The 25321-nt window shown below is 37.5% G+C and overlaps 1 protein-coding gene across 1 annotated transcript in view; it reads right to left on the bottom strand.

The window, feature by feature from the left end:
• The window catches only part of LOC149163570 (protein PIN-LIKES 6-like), a 136995-nt gene that overhangs the window by 5155 nt on the left and 106519 nt on the right, over positions 1–25321 (bottom strand). The window contains exons 6-7 of the mRNA XM_089431778.1: positions 10440–10514; positions 9948–10048 (exon numbers count right to left, since the gene is read on the bottom strand). Of these exons, the coding sequence (XP_089287904.1) occupies positions 9948–10048; positions 10440–10514 (176 nt within the window). The remainder of the gene's footprint in view (positions 1–9947; positions 10049–10439; positions 10515–25321) is intronic.

Here is a 25321-nt window from a genome sequence, read left to right as displayed (position 1 = left end):
GACTTTTTCACAAACGTCAATACAATAAAACATGAATGTGATAACTCCGGAAGACATCACTACACAAAATGTTGATCGCATAAGCCTCAAATCTATAAAATAATATAGTTATTTCTCATTTTAAACATCTATTTTTATCTACTCTTTTTAAAATATAGTTAGTTTTTTTTATAGTAACATTTCAGAAATATAGTTAATTTTTTTTTTATAATGAGAAAATTTCAAAAATATAGTTTTTTTTTTTTATAATGAGAGCATTTCAGTGCTTTATGACACTTTGACTGAACTAAAATAATATAGTTATTTCTCATTTTAAACGTCTATTTTTATCTATTCTTTTTAAAATATAGTTTATTTTTATTTTATAAATATTCGTAAGGTATTTCTATTTCCAATATATTATTATATATGTTTTTAATATATATGTTTAACTCATTATTATTATTAGAAAATAAAACATATTTAATATACAAATTTAGCAATTCAAATTTATTATTCTATCTCATTTTTAAACTAAATTTTAAGTACAACCATCTTTAAAAATATAAGATTTCAAAGGTTATTTAATATTATTTCCTCATCCAAAACAAAACTACACGCTACATACTATAAGTAGCTATGCAAATTTTTCAAAGAACTGGTGTATCCATCAAACAAGTGGTTCACCAATAACATTTCTTTCAAAATTTGTGCAAAAATTAATTTATATTTTAAGTTATAACTTTCGAGACTCCGAAATGGATTGAAACAATAAGTTGCAAGTTTCAATACAACTTATTGTTTCAATCCCGGCCCCAAAAATACATTTTAGAATTACAATTACAGAGGATAGTGATCACATAGTTTCGCTATTTTTAACTAAGCGCCAAGCTATTATTTTTAACTACGCAGCAGGGAATATCACAATTTACAATTTTATTTCAACGAGAGACGTTGAAACAAAAAAGTTGACTTCGAACGCAACTATTACGGATGTATATAACCATCTTTTATCGAAATGTTTGTTATAGAGACCAGCCCCGCCCATGGTTTGGAGTTTACAAATGTTGCTTCTTCATATGGCCTACCTTACCACAATATGATAAGTAATGGTCTTCTGACCCTTGGTGTCATCTTCACTACTACTTTGGCCTTTCTTCTTGGCCCCTTTGAAGTTGTCAACAGGGGCCTACTTAGAACCCTCTATCTCATTACCACTACCGAACTCTTTCTTCGATCAGTCATGCTATAAGAATTGATTGCAAAGCTCTCCAAACTTCAATTCAACATCCATAGCGGTGATGTTCAGCGTCTCAATGAAGTGTCATAAGAACATCGTAAGCTTTTCAACATGATTACCACCATTTTTTCTTCTTCCATCTTCAAACAAATGGCCTTCACCTATTCTCAAATGTCCTTGATCTTGAGTAAGTGTTCTTGTAAGAATGCACCTTCACTCGTCACGAATGAAAAAACATGTTCTTCAAAATGAAGGCTTTACCTATGTATAAAGCCTCATCCAAACTGCTAGTTTATATATTTGGGGTAGCATCAGATAGGTGTTTAAGTCTCTAAGGTGTCGAAGAGGCTAAAGAACACAAGATCTCGAAAACCAAGAAAAGGTTACGAGAGAAATTACTTAGAAACCACTCAGTTAAAATTAATTGATCAATAATTAAAAAAGGTTGAAGTCTAACTTAGGGAAATTGATTAATTAATGGATATTAATTGAGGAAATTGACTTTTGCTCTAGAGACTTCCAGAAAGTGACATAATGGAGTCAAATTAATCTTAGTCATTGATCACAATTAGATCTTGGTCGTTGATGCTCATGCGAGAGATTATAAGAGCAAGTCGATGGGATAAAGATAGATACAGTTTACATCAAATGAGCAAGGGAGCAAAGCAATGTGAATTACCCATTGCGCAATATTCAGCAAGGGTTGAATTTGAGCCCAGAAATCATCAGTGAAAGGGTTTCATCAGAAGACAGAGAGAGGATTTCTACGGGAGATTTCCTTAGAGACTTCCAGAGTCAAAGAGGGTCGAATTCATCTACAGGAAGGCCATACCAGTTGGTACAAATTCTCTAATGCATAGATCTAGGCAGCAAATCATTTTCCAGTTCTCAAGAATCAGTTTCGAAAGAAAGAGCAAGCTTGTCTGGTGCAAGTGCAGGATCACCAAAGGAGTGCAAGAACAGTGATCTCAAGATTTAATCAGCCAGCGCGCAAAGCAAAAGGGAGTGTGAATTACTAGAGTAGGTCAAGTTGGGTTTTGCAGAGGAAATAGTGTGTTTCCAGGTCGATCTGCGAGTTGGGGTGGTTGAGAGAATTTTCTGGAGCTTTGCCAGTATTTGGCAAGCAGATTATTGTACTCTCTATATTTTCGCTAAAGAATAATGAAATAAACCCTCATCTGCTGCACAAGTTTTCCCTTCGAGGTTTTTTCGAGGACATTTAGTCCAAAATAATTGTGTCAATTTTTAGGAATCTGCATCTATTTCTCAATTCCTTATTTTACTTCTGCAACGTATTTTATTTGTGAAGAATGCACCATTGAGTTATTTGCTATTTGTCATAAACAAATAAATTGTATTCAGTTACGAGAATAATTTCCAGTTGGTGCATTCCAGGAAATCTCATATGGTATCACAGTGTTATTAATGAGATCATAAACTTAGAGGCGAGAGGAAATGAGATTGTGTAGTTTCAGAGGGAGATCTGAACACTTTGTCAAGATTTGCACAGGCCAAGCCAGGGGTGCGAATTACAGAGGTAGGGAATTCGATTTCCAAATCCAATTGGGAGAAAAAGTGTGAAAGAGCAGAATTTGTAGGCAGTGTGGTTGCCCAAAAGCAATTCCGATGAGGAGATCAGTTGATTCTCAGAGTAGATCTGGGAGTAGAAGATTTGTATCAAGGGTTGCAATTGCATATTTGCACAAGGAATGAAGAGAAAAGCACACTGAGGAGATTTCAAGAATTTCTCAAAGGGTTTCTAGGAGGAGATCTGTAATTTCTAGTAGCAAAAGGTCATAGAAAACTTGTCAATGCGTGCTTCAGGAGCAGCGGTACATGTGCCAAAATTCGAAGGACTTCAGAAAGGTAGAGCGAGTTGCCCAGAGAGGAGTAGCAAGCAATGCGAGTGCCGAAGAAGGATTTTCAGAGCCAAGTAAGAGTAGATATGCACATTTCCATTAGGGAGTGCGAGTGCATAAGGAAGATCATGCTAGCCCGTAGGAAAGAGTTGGAGATTTCCAAGTTCATTTCTTCAGTGTTTTTAGAGTCAATACCAGATTACCCAGTTAGCAGATCTAAGGCGGTAATTTCATCTCCAATTGTCGGATCTATTTCCCAAAGGAGGTGTGAATAGCTTCAGAGGTTGAAGAAGGCAATATATTCACCGAATCTGTTTTCCGATAGCATTTCTTAGTGAGTGGTACGAATTATAGGATCTACTGTGAGTTGTAGACAAAGGGGTATCAGTTTGCAGTAAGAGGTGAGGTTTGTTTTCTGTAGAGGAGACCTAGGGTTTCTAGATCGATTAGCAAATTGAAGTGATAGAACCAATTTATTTGAGTATCGCAGATTTTTGCATCTTTTCAAAGATGCTCGTACGAGATTGCCAGAAGAGGTCGTGCGAGTTAGCCAAAACGCAAATCTGGGCAACAGAACGACTTCTAATTGTCAAAGACAAGTACCAAAGGGAGTTGTCTAATGCGGGTTGCAAAGTGAATTGTCCCATCTAGGGACACGCCTTGAAAGGAGATATAACGGCACTAGATCCAGGAGTATGAGACTCCAATGTGCCAGAGTGAGCAGGGTCCTTAGCAAGAGCAGCAAGAGTTCTAGATCAAATCCAGTTGCAAGATATTCTTCACATGGATTAGTACTTTTGCTACAGGAGCCCACAATATCAAGGTAGCAGGAAATCAGTGTCAGCAGGATGCAGTCAGATACGAGTTAGCCAAAACGCAAATCTGGGTAGCAGATCGACTTCTAGTTGTCGGAGACAAGTGTTAGAGGGAGTTGTTTACTGTGAGTTGCAAAGCGAATTGTCCCATCTAGGTACAAGACTCGAAAGAAGATATAGCGCCACTAGATCCAGGAGGAGTATGAGACTCCAATGTGTCAGAGTCGGCAGGGTCCTTGGCAAGAGCAGCAAGAGTTCTAGATCAAATCCAGATGCAAGATATTCTTCACATGGATCAGTACTTTTGCTATAGGAGCCCACAATATCAAGGTAGCAATAAATCAGCGTCAGCAGGATACAATTGCAGAACTAGTTGTAGTGACATAGGAAGTGCGAATTGGCCAGTTGTAGAAAGCAAGGCGTAGTTCTAGCTAGAGAGGTTTCCAGTTTTCCAAAGGAGGAAGGAGGCCAAGTTAATTCCAGCAGATGAACTCGAGAGAGATAGTGTGAATTGGCCAGTGACAGAGAGAAAAGCACAATTCCAGCCAGAGACAGTTAGCCAATCCATATTGTAGAGGCTACAGATTGTGTATTAGTGCCAAGAAGTGATCCGTGTTGAAAAATGTAACTGGGTTCAATCTTCATAATGACATGTAATTATGATCTTTGTAAATGATGAAAAGAAGAGAATAAAATTATTTTTGTAATGCCTTGCATCATGGGTTTCATGAACAAGTGTTTTTATCTAGATGGCTCCCATTAAGAGCCTTAGGATTTATCATAGAGTCAATGTCATGTATGGAGCAGCCCTTCTTGGGCATGTGTCAAATGTATATAAGTTTATAAAGCCCTCCAACAACAAGCACTAGTTCTCCTTCTCATGTCAGCTTCAAGATGAGGCAAAGATCTCATGTCGACTTCAAAGTAGAGACACATCCCTTCGTTGAAGACATGTCAGCTTATATATATGGACAAACTACTATATATAAGCGTGTAGGGTATCCGCATTGACACAGTTTAGAGTTTGGATCCTTTTGTGATTTTCAGATGGTAGATTACAGTCAACAGTGCGGATTCTTCTGAGATCTTCGGGTAAGCAAGAACAGTGACAAGTTCGGATTCAAATAGAAGACTACTGTAATGGGTTCAGATTTCAGAGACACAGTCACAAGCAAGGATATCTATACAGTTCAGATTACAGTCACTTCGGATTGTTGTGAGAGAGTTTCGGTGCTATGGAGGAAGCCTCAGATCAGTACCATACTGAAGACCACAAATTCGGTGTTATTACAGTATTGTAAGCCATGTGCCTCTACAGTGTTAAAGGGTCAATGTGATCACAGCAAGAAGGATGCCATTACAATCAGAGGTAATGGATCTATCACAGTTCGAAGGATGACCATTACAGAAGTAAGAATATGACAACGAGAAGTTGATGTGGAAACAGTGATAAGGTCTTGATGATAACTATGTCGAAGCGAGAGAGGAGTCAAGAAGAAGAGAAGACAATCAAGAGAACTAATGTCTTGGTCTTGGATTGGCTAATAAGTCAAGGGTCTTGGTCCTGGTATTCGCCAATTGGAATCTCTATAAGAATAATTTGCGCCGGATTTCCTCTCAAAGAGTGAGAGGTTTTGGCCCTAATTGATAGGCTACATTCTGTGTCTCTTGTCTATTTATGTTCATGCATTGGTTACTATTTGATGAAGAAGAACACTAATAATCTAACAAGAAGAAGATCCTAATCTAAAGAAGTAAAAAGCATTCACAAGCAGTCACTAATAGAAGAGAAATCACCTAATGCTAATGCCCTAGATTTCTCAACAATCCGAAGGAAAAGCGAGTAGCTTCAATAAGCAACAGGAGGCAGAGTTACTACCAGAAAGCGTTTACGCAGACAAGATTGATTTTCTCGTAGCATAACTATATAGTTTAGTTTGGCATGCAAGCAGGAGTGTGAGTTGTAGAGGAGAGGCTTTGTTGGAAGGAAACGAGATTTCCTAGATCTCATTCAGGGGGGAGATCAATGAACAGTTGTAGAGATAGCAGGGTAGACGCAGTACAATGTAGTGGTAGTGCAAAGGCAGCAATAGTATGAGATTAGAGTAACGATAGCACAATTTGGTTCAGCTAGAAGGATAGCAAATGAATCAAAGTATGTGTTGTGTTTGATGGACAGTGTTTGCCAGACTGACTTATGCACATTGATTTCCAATGACAAGGAGTCAAATCATTTGAGATGTTAAGAAAGGAGGTATAACAGATGCCAAACATCAGCAACGTGGAGTAGTCCAGTGATAGGATGTAGAGGAGAGATGTTGGAGAGAACATCGTCCTCGCTAAGAGGGAGTGTTAGTTTATGGATTTGGCGCAGCGCTGGATAGGTGTTCTGGTCTCTAAGGTGTCAAAGAGGCTAAGAAACACGAGATCTCCAAAACCCAAAAAAGGTTTAGAAAGAAAACAATTAAAAACCACTCAATTAAATTAATTGATCAATCATTTAAAAATGCCCAAGTATAACTTAGGGAAATTGATTAATTAATGGGTATTAGTTGAGGAAATTGACTTTTGCTCTAGAGACTTCTAGAAAATCACTTGATGGAGTCAAATTAATCTTAGCCATCGATCACCATTAGATCTTGGCAATTGATACTCTAGCAAGATATTATAAGAGCAAGTCGATGGGATGGAGATAGATATGGTTTACAAATCATGAGTAAGGGAGCAAGGCATTGTGAATTACCCACTACGCAGTGTTCAGCGAGGGTAGAGTTTGAGCCATGAAAGCATCAGTGGAAGGGTTTCAGCAGAAGAGGGAGAAGGATTTCCAGGGGAGATTTCCACAAAGACTTCCAGAGTCAAAGAGTGTCAAATTCATTTGCAAGAAGGTTGTACCAGTTGGCATGAATTCTTCGGTGCACAAATCTGGGCAACAAATCATTTTCCTGTTGTCGGGAATTAGTTCTGGAAGGAAGAACGAGCTTGTCTAGTGCGAGTGCAAGATCACAAAAGGACTGCAGGAACAATCAGCTCAAGATCCAGTCAGCCAGTGCACATTTCCAGCAGCCAATGCGCAGAGCAAGGGGAAGTGTGAATTATTGGAGGAGGTCGAGTTGGGTTTTGCAAAGGAAATAGTGCTTTCCAGGTCGATCTCCCAGTTAGGGTGGTGGAGAAAATTTCTGGAGCTTTGCCGGTGTTTGGCAAGCAAATTATTGTCCTCTATATTTTTGCTGAAGAATAATAAAATAAACCCTCATTTGCTACACTAGTTTTCCCTTCAGGGTTTTTCTGAGGACTTGTACTCCAAAATAATTGTGTCAATTTTTATGAGTGTGCATCTATTTCTCAGTTCCTTATTTTACTTCTGCAGCGTATTTTATTTGTGAAAAATGCATCAGTGAGTTATTTTCTATTTGCAGAAAACACTTTTCTGATTCTCCAAATCATCATATGATGCAATAAAAAAACATACTTAGCAGATTAAATGGGTTCTGATTACGAAAATCGAGCACATAAATAAACCAAGAAAAATCAAAAGAGTTCTCTGTATTGAGCGAATAGTGAGAAAGCAAAAGCTTTCTTATATAGGTTACAATTGAGTTGAATCAATCCACTTTATGTGTGTGGGATATACCGAACTAAATATTAACGCGAAATAAGACATAAAAAGCATAAATAAACTGAAGTGCAATTAACTTTGTTAATGCCAGGTTGCTGACAGACTCTCAAAGGAAGGATTGAACATCAATCAATCCTAGATCGTAGTGGATTACAACTGAAAGAGATGGCTCCAGTTATTCATACTACAGACCTTTCAAAGATACACATACACAGGATGACATGGCTCCACAGTGAACAGCTCCTCATGGATACATTCTCAGAAATGCTTTTTCTTTTTACTATGTTTAATTTTGCTACGTACACAAAATTTGTCCAGTCTTCTCGTTACTCCATATGACAGTCTCTTTTGACAAACACCTCAGAACTAGAATGTTTCTTATTTTGTAAAATTTTGATACTCTATTGTTACCACTTAACATTTGAAAATTTCAAACATACACACAGTTAGTGTGTCTACAAAATGTAATTTTTATCATTTCCAATGAGTGAAAATTAGGGTTTTTCCCGAATAATTAAAACAAGAAACAAAAACAAAAAAACTTTATTAATGCCCAAGTCTAGTACCTAATTCACCATTATTAAGCTAATATTTACTTTAATACATAAAAGGAGAGCTTGCCATTTCAACAGAAAAAAGGTGTAATTGGGCCCCCTTCACCAATTAAGCCTATGTTTATAAGAGTCATTTGCCTGTGTCATCAAGAAGGTGCATTAGTAAGCCGAAAAGGCATCACCAAAAACTCGTAATACACTTCATGTGTTCTTAAGGATGTTTTAGGAATGTCCTCTCCCCTCATTCTAACCTAATGAGATCCAACTTAGTAAAGAAAAATGCTCCTTACAATTCATCAATCACTAATATACAAAACTTATCATCAATAGTAATCTGGTTGAATTCTCTATAATAACAGGATCCAAGTATAGAAAAACTTTCCTTGCAATTCATCTAAGAATTCGTCAATGACTGGAATTGAAAACTTTTCTTTAATAGTAATCTAGTTGAGTTCTCTATAATATCGACACATACGCCAAGAGGATTCGTTTTTGTGAACTATCACCAATGTTGATGAAAGCGCTTTCGCTAATTCAAATGATGCCATCCACTAGCATTTCTGAACTATGCATTGAATCTCACTCTTTTGGGCATAAGGATCTCTGTAAGGTTGGATGTTAAGAGAAAAGCTTCAGGAGATCAATTTAACAGCATGATCATTTTCTTGATTACGAGGGAGGCTTCTCAGCATCTAGGCAAATTACGTTATATTTTACACGAACCCAGAACCTGGTATTTAATTCCAAGCAATTCACCACTAAACAAATACATGGCTAAATTCCTAACCAAAATATTAAGCAGAAAAAAATTTGCATGATCTGAATCACAACGAGACACATAAAGTTCTTCCCAACAAATTAGTTCTTCATTAATAAAAACTCAACTTACTTGGACTCCCATCCTTAGATAATGGCCCAACTAAGAAAACACAAATTACAATACTCTCGATCTGATCCAGCAGATCTGCTCTTTCTTGCAAATCAAGATCTCCAACCCCTCTACACTCTCTCAGACCCAACACATGCTCACTGAGATACTGCTCTCAATCTTGTTGTTGTTTTGTCTTACCTTCAACAGTTAGCCTCTATTTATAACTTCCTAAGCTAAGATTGAAGGAAAAAATTAGCTCATCAAGTTAACTAAAAATAAGTGACTTAACTTTACTTAACTTTCCTATCTTTAGCTTTCTTTACTTTAAATCAAGTACAAGTCACAAATTTTGCTTGCTTTAAATGCACATCTCATGCATGTCACATGCAACACATCCACATGCATGCAACTCAATTGCACACTCTGCATATCACATGCAATCAACATGCATGCTTTGCATGTCGCATGCAAGCTCCTAAAGAGGCAAAACAAGGTCCTTCTAGTCAACACACATGGCTAGAAGACCTTCTGCAGGTACAAAAGTACCTTCACAAACTACAAAAATCAGCATATTACCTTTGAATGATTGTTTCATGGATTATTGTTATTCTTTTTCGTACGTCTAGCCTTTATGGCATCGGTTAGGACATACAGGTGTTTTGGTAAGTGGGCAGCTCCGTTTTGAGTTTTGTTGGCAGTGACGGTTGTATTTGTTGCTGGCTTCTTTTGTAAAAAAGACCATCTATGTACATATATTGATAATATTAACTAAAGTCAAAGGGAGTTTAGTTTACACCCACTAGTTTACATATATAAGCTTGGCAGAAAAACGTAATCACCTAAACCCACAAACACGGATTTAAAAAGTGAACACCAAAGTTTGCATCTGAAAAAGATACAACTAACTCCCTTTTCTAAGAAAGTTTGTTATATGATTCTACAAAAGGTGTAATGAGCAATCAAGTATTCACATAAATAAAAAGTAGAAGAAAAGGTGCAATTAAACATACCCAAGGATGATGCAGCTGTCAGTAACAAAGAAAAGAGGAGCATCGTCAGTCAAGATTAATTGCTTCAAAAATGGAATAACGCCAATGACCAGTGCAAGGACCTGTATTGGAAAATGAGATTAATGATATGATATATAGTGTCTAACCCATAGTTCACACTCTAAATGACACTTAGAAGTGTATCTAACAATAAAATTGTAACACAATAGTAAGTTATATTGTTTTTCTATGTGGCTGTTAATAAACAAAGCCCAGAAGTCCAATGTAATTTAATATTAAACAGAAAACAATACAACAGTGTTTGTCAATCTACCAAGGGGTAACAACTGCCCATTTGGCAAAAACAGTCTTAGACCATTGAAGATTTTAAATAATTAAGAACTGATAGAAATCCATTAACATTACTCCAACAAGATTCATTTACTGACTATGAACGATTACCATTTCTATTTCTCCATTTAGGCTGTTCATTTAATTAAAGAAAGTACTTACTGAAGCTATTATCGGTGGTTGAAGTAGTTGCTTTATTTTCAAGCGTTCCAAAAGCAAAGATGCTTGAGCAATGACCTGCATATCAACAGTCATTATGTTTCAACCAATTATTAAAGAGAGAAAGAGAGAGAGACACCTGAAAATCCTGTTACCCTATCATCAACCTTAAATTATATACTCGCAGGAATCTGGCATCTATCAGTCCAAACCATTAAGATAGGTTATGTAGAAGAAAACTCGTAGATAACACAGTTTTAGACTTCTATACCGCCATCAAGGTTGGGATATATAGTAGTGAAACTATACTTTGTTTCTTGTTGACATCTCAAACTCATCCTAGCCATAAGATGATTTTTAATAAACCTTAATAAGATGGATCGGGATGGATAAAGAACAAGTATTTGACTAAATAAGGTACCTGTTTACATGCAATTATAACAGATGGGAAATTTTGATATCAAAGAAAAGGTGCTAAATTAGCAGGAAAGAATCCATGAAAATTGCAGTTAGACGTGAACTTTTCAGGTAAATATTCTGTTCACTAAAATGAACAGAAAAGGAAAATGTTGTATGCCTCTATAAAATATGATACAACTGTTGTTAGCACAAATAATAATGTTAATCTTTGATTCTTTAGTTATTGACATTATCAATTGGAACTCAATAATCAATTTTGAAAAACTCCACTAAAAGTGCTGGGTAGGCAACAGAAGTCTAAATAAATGGAAATTTAAGAATGTTGTCCTTGGGAAAGGAGCAGATGGACACATTAGTCCTGCTTAAAGTGAAATCTACGCTCGAGATTTAAACTGCTTGCAAATTTTGGCATCTATACTTAAATTGTAAAACAGCTATTTTTAAGGCAACCTAAGCCTGGCCCCTTGTTAAGAAGAGGATCAGAAATCCAAACAAAATCTATAGGAAGTCTCCTAAATTTTTGCTAGTTTCAACTTTTTGTGAACGTGAAGCACAAAGTCTTGTTACGAGCATTTAAATCAGATTTTGTTGCTCCTCTGCATCAGATCTGCCATTTTTCATTCTATATGCAACTAAAAATCTCAGACGAACAGACAAAGAAAATAGAATCTGAACCTATTGGACTCACTCTAGAGTCTACAAAACTCCCTGATGATGACAAGGCTGTTATTTTTTCAAATTTGACACTATTGAAAATTTGGAGGTTGCAATGACCTCATATATAATCTAATACTGTAAAATTTAAATAGATAGCTCATAACAACCCCATTTCTTATGCACTGTCCAAAATGAGCTAAAATGGTGATTTCCAAAACTTCAAACCAAACTCATGTCATGAAACAGGGAAACAAGTGTATGTTTCCAAAATGATACAAGTTTCACAAATGGCACTTAAAATTTTCAGTAAACTCAAAGGAGCATGACACACGCACACACATTAACCACAGCTGCATCTAACTCGATAGACTGCAGAAAGTTGTGTAAACCCAGTAAATAGAATTGTTCCCCCTGATGTCAGCAGGAATATACACATTTTTTTCAAAGTGCATTTAACACCATTGTAATCCCAAGGTCACAAGTCAAAAGCTTTGTAACAACCATGTAAGTCATTGTATTAAGAATGTCCTAGACCTATTCATGGTCGGCCATTGCCTATGCTTTTGGGCCAAGTCCTTGGTATTTTTGTCCTTTATAGTATCAGGAGAGCCTAGATAGATCTTGAGAGAATTCATGAATTCATGGTTTCAAAAAGCTTTCTTATGTAGGGGTGATCACCAATGTATGGGCCAGTAGAACCTGCGTTAGGGTGCACCTATATCTTATCCCATGGTTATGAGTCATCAAGTATGTATGTAGCCTTGGCCTTGGCGCAGTGTTCCTCAAACAGTCAACATCGCAGTCTCACAAAATCAATATTTCACATTTCCCATGGCAGTTCACGTTCCCAATGCAAGTGATCCCAAAAGTCAAAAACTCAACTTAGTCCCAAAATACTCAGATTGATGATTAGAAACCATACTACGCTGAAATGTTTCCAAAAAGTGAAGTCATGAAGTTTACAGGTGGTCAAAGTTTGTCAACAGGTACAATAGGTTTCCAAGTGACAAAACAGGGGCAAAAGTGGACAATTTTCTGCATGCATTATCTCAAAGTGGACAATTTTCCAATGCAAGTGATCCCAAAAGTCAAAAAATCCAACTTGGTCCCAAAATGTTCAGATTGATGAGCCATACCACGCTGTGATTTTTCCAAACGGTGAAGGCATGATGAAGTTACAGGAAGTCAAAACTGGCCAACAGGTACGATAGGTTTCCAAGTGACAAAACAGGGGCAAAGTGGACAATTTTCTGTGTGCATTATCTCAAAGTTGGTGTATAGAAAATAGGAACACAACCCATGTCTTCGTTCTCCGATTTCCTATGGGTGTTGGAGATCCAACCGATGGGTGTGATGATGTGACAGGGGCAATGACTATGTGGCAACACAAGGCAATATGTGGACAAGTGAACCTAGACCCAGATGAAATCAACACAAATCTCAACAAACCCAGGTGGAAAAAATTTCAAATTCCTTGAGCCATTGGAGAACCCACCAAAGGGTGATGAAGTCAAGTTTTACTAACCGTTGGAGGTAGTTACTAGCCATTGGAGAGTCTAAGTGGAACGTTGATGTATCTTGGACCAAAAAGGCTGGCAAGTAGACACTTTTCTAGCCATCGCAAAGTCAAAAGGTTCTTCCTTCAACCAAGTCGTAGTCCTCTTCACCAAGTCAAATTGCATCATGGACCAAGTTGAGCCACTAAGTAGCTGTTTGAGAGGGTCATTGGGAATCCAAGGAATGCATTGGGGAATGTTGGACCACTATGCATTTTATCTTCAACTTTCGCACCACGTGCAAAGGGAACATTGAGCTCCTAAAGTCATTATGAGTCCAGTCGACCCCCTTGTGGGAAATTTATGGATTTAAATGTAAATATTTAGAAGTAAAAAAAATTCTCCTAAAGGAGTCAATTAGCTGTTATCTAGCAATTAGAAAAAATTGATAGAAGTCTATCGTCCCCTCTAAAGTATTGTTGTTGTTGATTCGTGAGATCACTATATACCATAATAAACAACTCATTGTGCAAACCCTTGTGAACAAACGTTGTGTGGGTTGGCTTTCCCTATTATGCATTTTCTGTATCTTTGTTGTAACTGGAGTTTAACATAATATTTTTTCTCACACTAAGTAAAGATTATACAACAGTTGGAGGAATAATCCATTAAGAGGCTACAAAGCCACGCAAAAAGTGTGGACTAGCACTAGTATACGTCATCTATTTTGTTGCAAGTGGGTTGTTTGGGAGATGGTTGGACCAATCTTCTAGGAGGTAGCTTCAACCGAGAGGAAAACAGTACTCACTGAACACTTGATCCGAAGATTAGAAACACCATGCTAGGTGCCACTCCTAGTTGGATCCAAAGGTGTGGAAAATTTTCTACTTGAGACCAAACCCACTTCATTGTCCAAGATACAAAATCAAACTAAGTGCAATTGCAGTTCACAACGTGCCATCTTGAGGTAAATTGTTGTGCTACAAGATAAAGCAATATTCAGCAACCGCTTTTTATATAAAAAACTGAAATCTTTTAAATTCTTTGTTTTAGTTTAGCATAATTAACTAAGCTAATTTTTCAAGTTTTATATCTTTGATAGCTAGTTTTTACACCTTGGAGTTGTGAGTCACAAAGTTAAATCTTAGCCAAGGATCAATATACCAAGTATTGAAGCTTTATCATACATATTTCATGGTATATTGAGTCTTTTGTTTCACATCCACATTGTTTTCTCACTGTAGCATAATGGACCTGAGGGATTTTCAAGGTTCCAAGCGCATCACAAGTAAATATTTTACTTTGGAAACTTTTAGGTAGGATCTATGCTGAATATAATTTTTAGAGTTAAGAAACAATATCTCCAGCTATTATGAATTAAATATCCTTGCTAGAATTATTTTGGGCATAGTACCTGTTACCCACCAAAGTGGGTGACCCCTAGGAGAAACTTGTCTCCTATTTATCTCTTCCATCCGGCAGCGAGCAACTCTTGCGAGCCACCTTGTAGCGGATATGGCGTGTCATTCATATCTCTGCCAGCTGCATTAGTCATATGTCCCTTGCATTAGTCTTGTTCCTTCACCTTAATTGAGGGATTAATTTTCTATCCTAGTCCAGTGGGACCGCCCCTACTTGGGATTCCATGATTGAGATAGTGTGTCCCATCTATCCCTTTACCATACTTGTCACTTCCCCTCTGTACATTACAAGCCCTTATTCCACCTCCCTTCTTTGGGTCCACTTGACCATGGGTCCACTGGGATTTAGCACACCCCCTCCTCTTTTCCGCATATCAAAGCCGGGCTTGGAAATTTTTCCCCAGGAGGTTTATGCAGCTAAAAGAAAAAGGAAAGAACATCTCATGACCACAAGCAAGCAACAAAAGGAAGAAAATTATAAAATGCAAAAGATGGTTGAGACATTAACATTAGCACGTGGGCAAAATCCAAGCATGAGCTCTACCCCTTATCATTATGGTCATCACTCGATTACTGGCGCCAATGTTGTCCTACCACATAATGAAAGGACCCCTTACATATCCCGACTCCCAACCCTTTGTGGGCGATGAACTGTCGCACCACTAAGGAGATAACCACATGCTCACATTTCCTAGAGCTTCAGACGGTGATACAAAGAAAAATCAAGAAAAAGAAAAAGGCAATAAGAGGTGTGGAAAAACAAAGGCCAAGGTATCTCATGCACCCATGATTGCTCCCTCCTCACATCTGTATGCCCAAAATGTAGAATTGATCATCATTGCTACCCCTTTGATTGTGGCATTTGCCCTATTGCCACACAAACTACGAGGCCTTATAAAGAGGCAAGAGCTAGAGGGCACAACACCTTCGGACAGAGGCCCACTGTCACCACAAACTAAGTCCCCTTTGCTTCTTAGATTTTCACCAACAGGAGGAATCCCAATATTCCTCACTTGTGATAGATATGTCTATGATAGGGCTTGGAATGAGGCAAGGTGATGCATTCAGTGGAAAGGTTTGACAATGTGTGAGCTTTGGGAGAAGCTAATTGGCCTTTCCACGAAAAATCCCTTGAAAGGAAGACTGCACAAGACCTAATCACTTCAACCTAAGTGTTGGAAGGACCTAATCACTTTCTGATTTTCTAACATTGTTAGGTTGAAGTCTCTTCCTAAGTGTTGGAAAATGTAACTATGTTCGGTCTTCATTAATGTACTTGAGTCATCATGTAATGTACTTGTCAAAAAAATAAAGAAAAGAAATTTTATTATGATTATTGTGACTTATTAAAGCATGGGTTTCGTGCTTGGGTCACCATGTTTTAGGTCAAAGTCCCCATTGAGGACTTCTAGGATTTATTTTGAGTCTATAGAGTTATTGTACATTTAAAGAGACCCTTCTTGGGCTTTTGAATCATGTAAAAAGTTTAAGTATTGAGTCAAATATGAATTATGTAACCTCCACACCATGTCGGCCTAGAAGAAGATCAAGTCAGCCTAAGGACCTTATTTGACCCCACAGAAAGCCTATAAAAGGAAGCGCATCGAATTCATTTGGAGCTAGGAAAAGGTGTGAAGTCTATTGTCAGGAAGCCGAAGTGAATGCGAGTTTAGGGAAGTCTAAGGAGACAAGGAAAATCAAAATTTTGGTGTCTCTCTCTCTCTGTTTCCTGTCCTGAATTGGGAGATCGAAGTCTTCCAAGTTTCATTGTTGTTGGAAGCTTCCAGTTGTTGTACGTTGTTGCCTAGTCGAAGTTGTTGGAAAGAGGTCAAAATTCTGGAGGGCTAACTTGGTGTGGAGGGAAGGTATGATCTTGGTCTAGGGTGAAGAGTCTCAAAGAATACTATTGAAAGGAAGAATTATCTTGATTGGGATTTCCCCTCAAGAGAGGTTTTGCCCTGGCATGTGCCTACATCTGGTGTTTATTGCTTTATGTGATGTTGCTCTTGGTAATTGCTTGATGAACTAAATAAAGAAGATATGAAGAATCGCCATAATAAGAAACATCACAAGTAATTATTAAGAACAAGAAAATCTTTTTGCCTTTCTGATTTTCTAATATGGTTTCAGAGCTTTGGCGAAGAAGGAAGAAAAAGGCAGTCTCACGCACTCGATCCATTCATAGGTACTATCTCACGGAAGGAATCTATTGTATTCAAGGAAGATGTCTAACTCAGTCAAGGGTGAGAACAAACTTGAAGGAGCCTCTAACTTCAAGTCCTGGAAGAAAAGAATTGACCTAATCCTCGAAAAGAACAAGGTGTTGGGACTTGGTAAGAGGAAATGTAAAGAATCCTACAAAAGAAGCCAGTGATGCCAACAAAGCAAAATACAGGGAATTAGAATTGGTGGCCATGACCCTGATGAAAGAAGGGATAAAGGACAATCTTGTCCCATTCATAGCCAAGATCGATCATGCTCAAGAAATGTATGAAGCCTTGTCAAAGTTGTTTACTATTAAGAACATTGGACAAGTAGCAAGTTTGAAGAATGAGCTGAGGACTACGAAGATGACTAAAGAAGATATTGTGGCAACCTTCTTTGTGAAGATAGCTAGACCCAGGGATGATCTCTTAGCCATTAATGAGATTGTTCTGGACAAAGAACTTGTGATCACTGCTCTATTAGGATTACCACCCTCTTAGGGTGCATTTGTTGCAGGTCTCAACTGTTGGAGTGTAGCTCCCACCTTTGGAGAATTATGGACCGCCTGCAGTCCAGAAGAACAAAGGATCTCTATGGTTACCAATCCTAAAAGAGTATCAAATGCTTATGTTGTTCATCATAAAGGAAAGAGATCGAAGGGACCAAGGAAGAAAGTTGACATGTCCAAGATAGAGTGTTATCAACGTCATAAGAAAGGTCAATTCAAAATTCACTGTCCCAACAACCCAAAGAATAAGAAGAGAGGAAGGGATCAAGCCAACCTTGTTGTAGAAGGAGACTCAAAGAAAGTCAAGCCTAAGAACCCGACATTAGGGACTTACACTATTTAGTCTTTTACCTGCAGCTTACATATCTTATCTTGTATGTTTTAGAATTTATAGGTTTTTAATATATTTTGGAAAAGACATTTTTTGTATTGTTTTTATAAGTTTGTGGGTATCCCTCAAGATTTGGAGGGAGACCCCAACAACTCCCAAAGATAAGTATTTCATGTCTTTTCAATTTTGGGTTCATGTACTCATTTAGTTTTGATTATATTAAATAATAATCACCTTTCTCCCTCTATTGTCTTGATTAGGGAAAACATCTGCAAGAAGGAGGATCTCTCAAGACAAGGCTAGTCAAGAGACAAAGGTATCGTTTAAATACATTGGTTGAAAGGATTATTTGATGATCTATTACTAACATCATTATGTCTAAGCTATATTGAATCATAGTGATTCTTGCTTTGGGTGATTCATCTCTTGATAAATCTACCCACCCCACTCATATTCCTAACTGATTGTATAGAACCCTAGACAAGTTCTGAAAAACCCTAACCGAAGGGTATGCTAATTTGAATGTCTGAAACCCTAAGTTGCTTAGGGGTATTGTGAAATCTTATTTATTGATGATGTTATGTTTGGGACTTTGGTATGATCAGGAAAACCTAACTTGTTAGGATTGAATGATAAGATCTAAAGTTCCGAACCTTTGAAGTTTTGGTGATTGTTGGGTTTGTTCCATTTCTACATTGGAACCCTAGCTCATTAGGGTTTGGTGGAAAATGTGAGCAAGACCCTTATGATGTCTTACAAATGATTTCCTTGGTATGTATGTGTTTATCTGATCAAACCCTAGTGCAATCAAGATGGTTGTGTGTCTAACTCTTATTGATATTTGTGAAGTTGGGTTTGACTAACACATGATATGATATGTATTTACATGATGATTAAATCTAGGCATAAATAGATATGTCCTTTTGGTTGAAACCCTAGTTTAGTCTAGGTTAGATGTATTGATGTTTTTGGACATACGATATGCTATGAATGATTATGAATTCCTAGATATATGTGTTGACCTAGCTATTGATGGTCGTAAGTCTAAGGATTTGATGGAAATCCTTGTCTGAGATTCTAGGATGATGATATTTGGAAATCTAGTGTTTTATGGCTAAACCCTAGTGAAGTTAAATTGTCTAGTATGTGTGATATAACAATTTGTAATCTATTTAAGTGATTGTTGGAAAATGAAAATCTAGGGTTTTGCAGTTAAATCCTATTAGCGACATTGTCTAATGTGTGTAATATAACAATCTGAGATCTATGTATTTAATGATTGTTGAGATTGTGAAAATAGAATTCTAAGGTTTTGGAGTTGAACCTTAGTCAAAGTAAAATCTCTTAAATATGATGATTTGAGATTTGTGTAAGATTGTTGAGATTGTGCAATTGGAATTCTAGGGTTATGGAGATAAACCTTAGTCAAAGTAGAAATCTCTGATATATGATGACTATATGATAATTTGAGATTTATGAAAGATTGTTGAAATTTGAATTATTGATTGAGATTGATAATTGATCGGAAATCTAGGGTTTGCAACTAACCAGAGTGGTAGTTGGTCATGTTAGTAACTAATTGATGGTTGATTGAAAATCTAGGGGTTGGAACTAACCCTAGTAGAAGTTGGTCAGGTTAATGACAAGGTTGTGATTGACTCAGATTGATTATTTTGTGTGAAATCTAGGATTTGTATGAATCCCTAGTGAGAAGTCTAACATATGAATTTTGTAAGGTTGTTAGATGCCTTGTAGATCTATATTTGTGTGAATTGTTTATAGGGTTTGCTATATGTTAAAGGAAGGTATGTCATACCTTTGGAAGACACATTGAAACCCTAGATGGAATGAAAAATGTTATGAAGTGGTCTAGGGTTTATGATAAAGTCCCTAGCAAGATATTGTAGAATATATGTCTCTTGTTTGTAATTAAGTTTGGGTATCTGATATGAGTAAAGTTGAGATGCTTCCATGATTCTGATATGGCTAACATCATGCTTCTATAGATTTGGTTGTACTTGCTATTTAAGTTGTGCAGGTACACAATCTTCAACTTGGTGAAGATGCTCGATGTGACAAGCATGACGAGGATGATAATAACTCTAATATGGTTGCAAGCCACAAAAGATTCTTTGATGACAAAAAGAAGAAGTTGATCTCTCGAAGTAAGGAAGAATAAAAGAGATCTCCCTAAGATTAAGAGGCAATCGGGATAAAGAGATGCTTTCAAGTTAAGGGGGAGGACATAGCTTGATGAAGAACGAATTTCGGAGGATATGTTGCCGAATGGGAAGTAGGAAGGAAAACATATGATTGAGGAATATTCTATCAAAGATTCAATTGATAGTCCAATTATGAAAAATTGAGAAGTAACGTCAAGTTGTGTGTAAGACCCCGAAGCTTTGTATTTGATTATGTCCATATGAAAGTATATTATTTATTGGGGTTGTGTTTGTATAGGTGAATCTCTCGAAGGTTTTGATAGCATGTTGGCTACCAATCAGGGTGATTGGGAGAGATTGGTCATTCTTGATCTGTTGGATCAAGGGGTATTGAGGCCTTGTGAGTGAAGCAGTGCTTGGGAAGACATCTGGCTGACACTTTGTGTTGATGTTTGAATCCCGAAGTTGGAAAGGTGGTGTTGGTTATTGAGCCTTGTTTTGGATACACTTGGATTTTTGGGTTGATGGTTAGCAAGTAAGCTTGAGGGTACCTAAAGGGGTTGAAAGCTCGAGTCCAGCGTAGTCCCACCTAGATAGATTGCCCTAGTAAGGAATCTAGTCCATGGCATTGCAATGCCTAAACTATTGAGAAACTATCTGGATATATTGCCCTAGTCAAGAATCTAGTGCATGGCATTGCGGCGCCTAAAGTTCTTCATGGTTCATATAGATTGAGATCTTCCATTGTATCTGTACATTATTGTTAAATTTGGAAACTAGGGTCAAACTTCACCTTGGAAAAATCATATGATGCAGCGAATATTTTTATTGGATTCCTCTTTCCGAGAGGTGTAGGATTGATCTAAAGATCATCGCATTCTGACATGTAAAAAATGAGATTATGAATTTATTTCTTCTATGGACAACTTGTCAAGGTCGGCGAGCAAACTAATGTAGGCTCAAAAGCCCAAAAGACACATCTCTTCACCCTCAAGTTGCATATAAATAGAAGGAGCATCTACCTCATTTGGACATCATTTCATCACTCACATATCTCTCTCTCCCCTCATCTGATTGGGTGTATGTTGGGTCCCTATAATACTAGTGATTATTGTGTAGTTATACCCCATATTTATATTGTTGTGCCCCTATTACCCCCATATTATTATTTCTGTGCCCCATAGAATCCCTCTATTGTTATTTTTGTGGCTTTATATTATTATTGTTAGGTCGGCTGGATTATATTGTGACTCCTTAGACTCCTATATATAGAAAGGAGGTTTTGTCATTTGTATCATCCAAGAATTGTTCATTTATGTAATGTAAAGGAGGTTTCCCCCTCGAAGAGGCTGAATTCTAAGGCGTTGATCTATCTTTTCTTTAGCTGGTTTCATAACATTTGGTATCAGAGCTTTGGATTCTAGGGTTTCGCTGCTCCAAACAGGTCATCGTGGCATTTTCGCTATAACTTTTTTTCTGTGACGTTTCAGAAGTCGCAAAGAAAACCCATTTGAGAAGAAATCGCGCTGAACCTTGGGTCCGAATTTCAGAGCTTTTCGCACGATATTTGCGGAGATATGATCTGAGGAAGTTGGTCTTTTTGCAGACTCCTGAATTACATTCAAAACAGGTGACCTAGGGAAAATCGTCATAACTTTCTCTCTGGGGATCGGATTGAAATTTCGTAAGAAGGTACAGAAAGAGGACGGACTGTAGTTTCTTGTGTGTGTGTTTCAGATTCAAAGGTTGAAACAGTGACTCGTGGCACGTCGTACAAGTTCGCTCTACTGAACCAGTCTAAAAGCAAGTCACTGTGGGAGATTTCACATAACTCTTCCTTGGAGAATCCAATTTGGCTCAGACTTGTGGCATTGGAAAGAGGACGCAGAAGGCTACTACAGGTAGCAATTTCAGAACTGGATGATCCGAAATTACAGAGATACATCAGATTCAATATCAGGCTTCTATAAAGTGAAAAAAGGTGTGTAGTTTTTTTTTTTTTTAATTTTTGTGTAAGCTTGGTTTAACGGAATTCAAAGGGCATAGTAAAGCATTATTATCGGTAACTGATGCCCCGAGGAAAGAAAATGAAAACACCTAGTAAGGAACCTGAAAGCTCTAGCATGACTCATGAAGAAGAGGAAGAAATGCTACATGATATATCAAAATTACAAGAACAAGTGCAACAAATGTCACGCTCACAAAAGCTAACAGAAGCTAAGATAAGTGGTGTGGAATCTAAGATAAATGGCGTGGAATCTAAGATAAAGGGCATGGAAGCTAAGATGGATGATTCAAAGGCAGATTTGAAGAGAGACATGGCAGATTTGAAGATAGATTTCAAGACAGACATGGAAGAATTGAAGAAGTTGCTACAAGAAAGGGTCACTAATGGTGAAAAGGTAGTAAAGGAAACTCATGATGAGAACAAAAGAAATGTTAATCATGATTCCATAGACGCTAATGTTGGATCGAAGAATCACCATATTCCAAAAATCGATATGAGGAAGTTTGATGGCAAGGATCCCGCCACATGGATATTACAGATGGAGCAATTCTTCGATCTCAATAATGTGCAAAACGCACAAAAGGTACGTATGGCAACTGTATATTTGGAACCAAATCAGTTTGTATGGTATCAATGGCTTTGCTCTCGTAAACAATTTATCACTTGGGCAATTTTTACGGAAGAATTGATAGCACATTATGAAGATACAAAAAGCAACACTTTTTTTAGCCAATTGATAAGTCTCAAACAAAAGGGTTCAGTAATGGAGCACATTGAGGAGTTCCAAAAATTGAACATAAGGGTAAAAGATATTCCAGAGGAGCATAGGATTGATGTGTTCATAGGGTCTTTAAAGGATAATATCCAACATGATGTTCGCCTTTGGGAACCTGATTCATTAGAGAAGGCATTCAGGTTAGCAAGAAAAATGGAAAGCAAAATTATGGCAACCAGGAAGCATACCACTCACAACTATAAAGACGGAAGTGTTGTTGCCCCTAGTCTTCCACAACCTATAAGGTTGACACCACAACAATTGGAAGAAAAAAGAGCAAAAGGGCTTTGTTACAGTTGTGATAGCAAATACACTAAAGGTCATAAGTGTGCTGAGAAGAAATTATTCTACATAGATTGTGAAGAGGAAGAAGAAAAGGAGCAAGAAAGGTCAAAAGAAGAAGATATACTCCAGGAACAAAGCCTAGATGAAGAACAAATAAATCCGACCATATCTTGTAATGCATTGGCGGGAATTACCACTCCTCAAACCATCAAGATAGAAGGACAAATCAAGAAGAAAAAGGTAATAGTGTTGATTGATTCAGGAAGCACCCACAATTTTATTCATTGTAGGGTAGCAAAAGAATTGAATTGCTTCCTATATCCAGCACCAGAGTGTCAAGTGATGATTGCAAATGGAGGAACAATAAATTGCTCTGGAAAGTGCCATAATATCAAGCTATCCATGGGAGAATATGTATTGACTAGCCCAATGCTTTCCATTCCAATGGGAGGTGCTGATGTTGTACTAGGAGTCCAATGGCTACAATCCTTGGGTACAATAGCTTTTAATTTTCAAGAACTTTTCATCAAATTTTCTACGGAAGGAAAGGAAGTTGAATTAAGGGGTATTGCAGGGAAACCAGGAAAGATAATCAGCTCTAATGGCATGACAAAGCTTCTAAAAAAGGAGCAAAGAGGTGTAATTGCACAATTATGTTCGCTAGATGTTTCCACATTGGAATCATCTATTTCTCCAGATCTCCAAAAAGTCCTGGACAATCATTCCAAGGTATTTGAGACTCCAAAGGTCTCCCACCTATGCGTGATCATGATCATGCTATTCATCTGATTCCAGGAAGTGTTCCTCCAAACATCAGGCCGTACAGATATCCCTATGTCCAAAAAAGTGAAATTGAACGTATGGTTGCAGAAATGCTAGAGGCTGGTATAATTCAACCGAGTCAAAGTTCTTTCTCAGCTCCAGTAGTATTGGTGCACAAGAAGGATGGATCATGGCGCATGTGTCCAGATTATAGGGAGCTCAACAAGCTCACTATTAAAGATAAGTTCCCCATTCCTGTTATTGATGAATTACTGGATGAATTGCATGGATCAATTTACTTCACCAAGTTGGATCTTCGTTCGGGATATCATCAAATCAGAATGAAGATTGAAGACATTCCGAAAACGGCATTTAGAACTCATGAGGGTCATTATGAATTTTTGGTCATGCCTTTTGGCCTTACCAATGCACCTTCAACATTTCAAGGTTTGATGAATTCAATTTTCAAACCATTCCTTAGAAAATTTGTGTTAGTATTTTTTGATGATATACTAATCTACAGCAAGTCTTGGAAGGATCATGTTGAACATGTTGACAGGGTGCTACAACTATTGGAGGAGAAACAATTATATGCAAAAAGATCCAAATGTTTCTTTGGAGTCCAGGAGGTGGAATATTTGGGTCATATTGTATCTCATGAAGGAGTTAAGGTAGACCCTAGCAAAATTAAAGCCATTAAGGAATGGAAAATCCCCACATCCATAAAGCATCTGCGAGGATTTCTTGGGTTGACAGGGTATTATCGCAAGTTTGTTAAGAATTATGGGAGAATAGCAGCACCTCTAACAACATTATTGAAGAAAGATTCATTTTCATGGACTCCGGAAGCAACAAAGGCCTTTGAACATCTTAAAGAGGCAATGTGCCAAGCACCGGTCTTAGCTACACCGGACTTCACAAAAACCTTTATTGTGGAATGTGATGCTTCAGGAAATGGAATTGGTGTTGTTCTAATGCAAGATGAAAGACCCATTGCTTTTGAAAGTCGTCCAATCAAGGGAAAGTTTTTAAGCAAAGCTATTTATGAGAAGGAAATGTTGGCAATACTCCATGCACTTAAGAAATGGCGACCCTACCTAATGGGAAGACACTTCAAGGTAAAAACGGATCATGATAGCCTTAAATACTTTTTAGAACAAAGATTATCCTCTGAAGAGCAACAAAAGTGGGTCACAAAGATGTTGGGTTATGACTTTGAAATCATCTACAAAAAAGGGAAGCAAAATGTGGTGGCAGATGCACTCTCAAGAAAGGATGAGGATGTGGAAGCATTGTTGTGTGCCATTTCTATTATCCAACCAGATTGGATAAACGAAGCAAGGGAGGAATGGAAGAATGACGAAGAAGTGTGGGCACTTATTCGAAAGCTACAACAAGATTCCAGTACTTCTGATACATTTAGCTGGCAAAATGATTCGTTATGGTACAAAGATCGCTTATACCTCTGTAAGAATTCCCAGCTAAAACAAAAGATTCTTATGGAATTGCACACTTCTCCCTTAGGAGGGCACTCAGGATTTTTAAAAACTTACCACAGGGTTAAGAAGGAATTTTTTTGGGATGGCCTTAAATCAGATATTCAAAAGTTTGTGGCGGAATGTTTGGTTTGCCAGCAAAATAAAGTTGAAACAATTAAGACACCGGGTCTATTACAACCTTTATCCATTCCAAGCCAACGTTGGGAGGAGGTTTCAATGGATTTTATCACAGGTTTACCCAAGTCTGAGGGAAAGAGTGTCATCATGGTGGTAGTTGACAGACTTACCAAGTATGCACACTTTTGTGCATTATCACATCCATTTAAAGCCAGTACAGTTTCTACTGCATTTATGGA

Source organism: Pinus tabuliformis, chromosome 5_1 (assembly GCF_031772625.1).
Source record: "Pinus tabuliformis cultivar Carrire ecotype Pingquan chromosome 5_1, CPIR1, whole genome shotgun sequence".
Lineage (NCBI taxonomy): Eukaryota > Viridiplantae > Streptophyta > Pinopsida > Pinales > Pinaceae > Pinus > Pinus tabuliformis.
The sequence above is the reverse complement of the archived record's forward strand: the minus strand, read 5'-3'. Positions and strand labels throughout refer to the sequence as shown.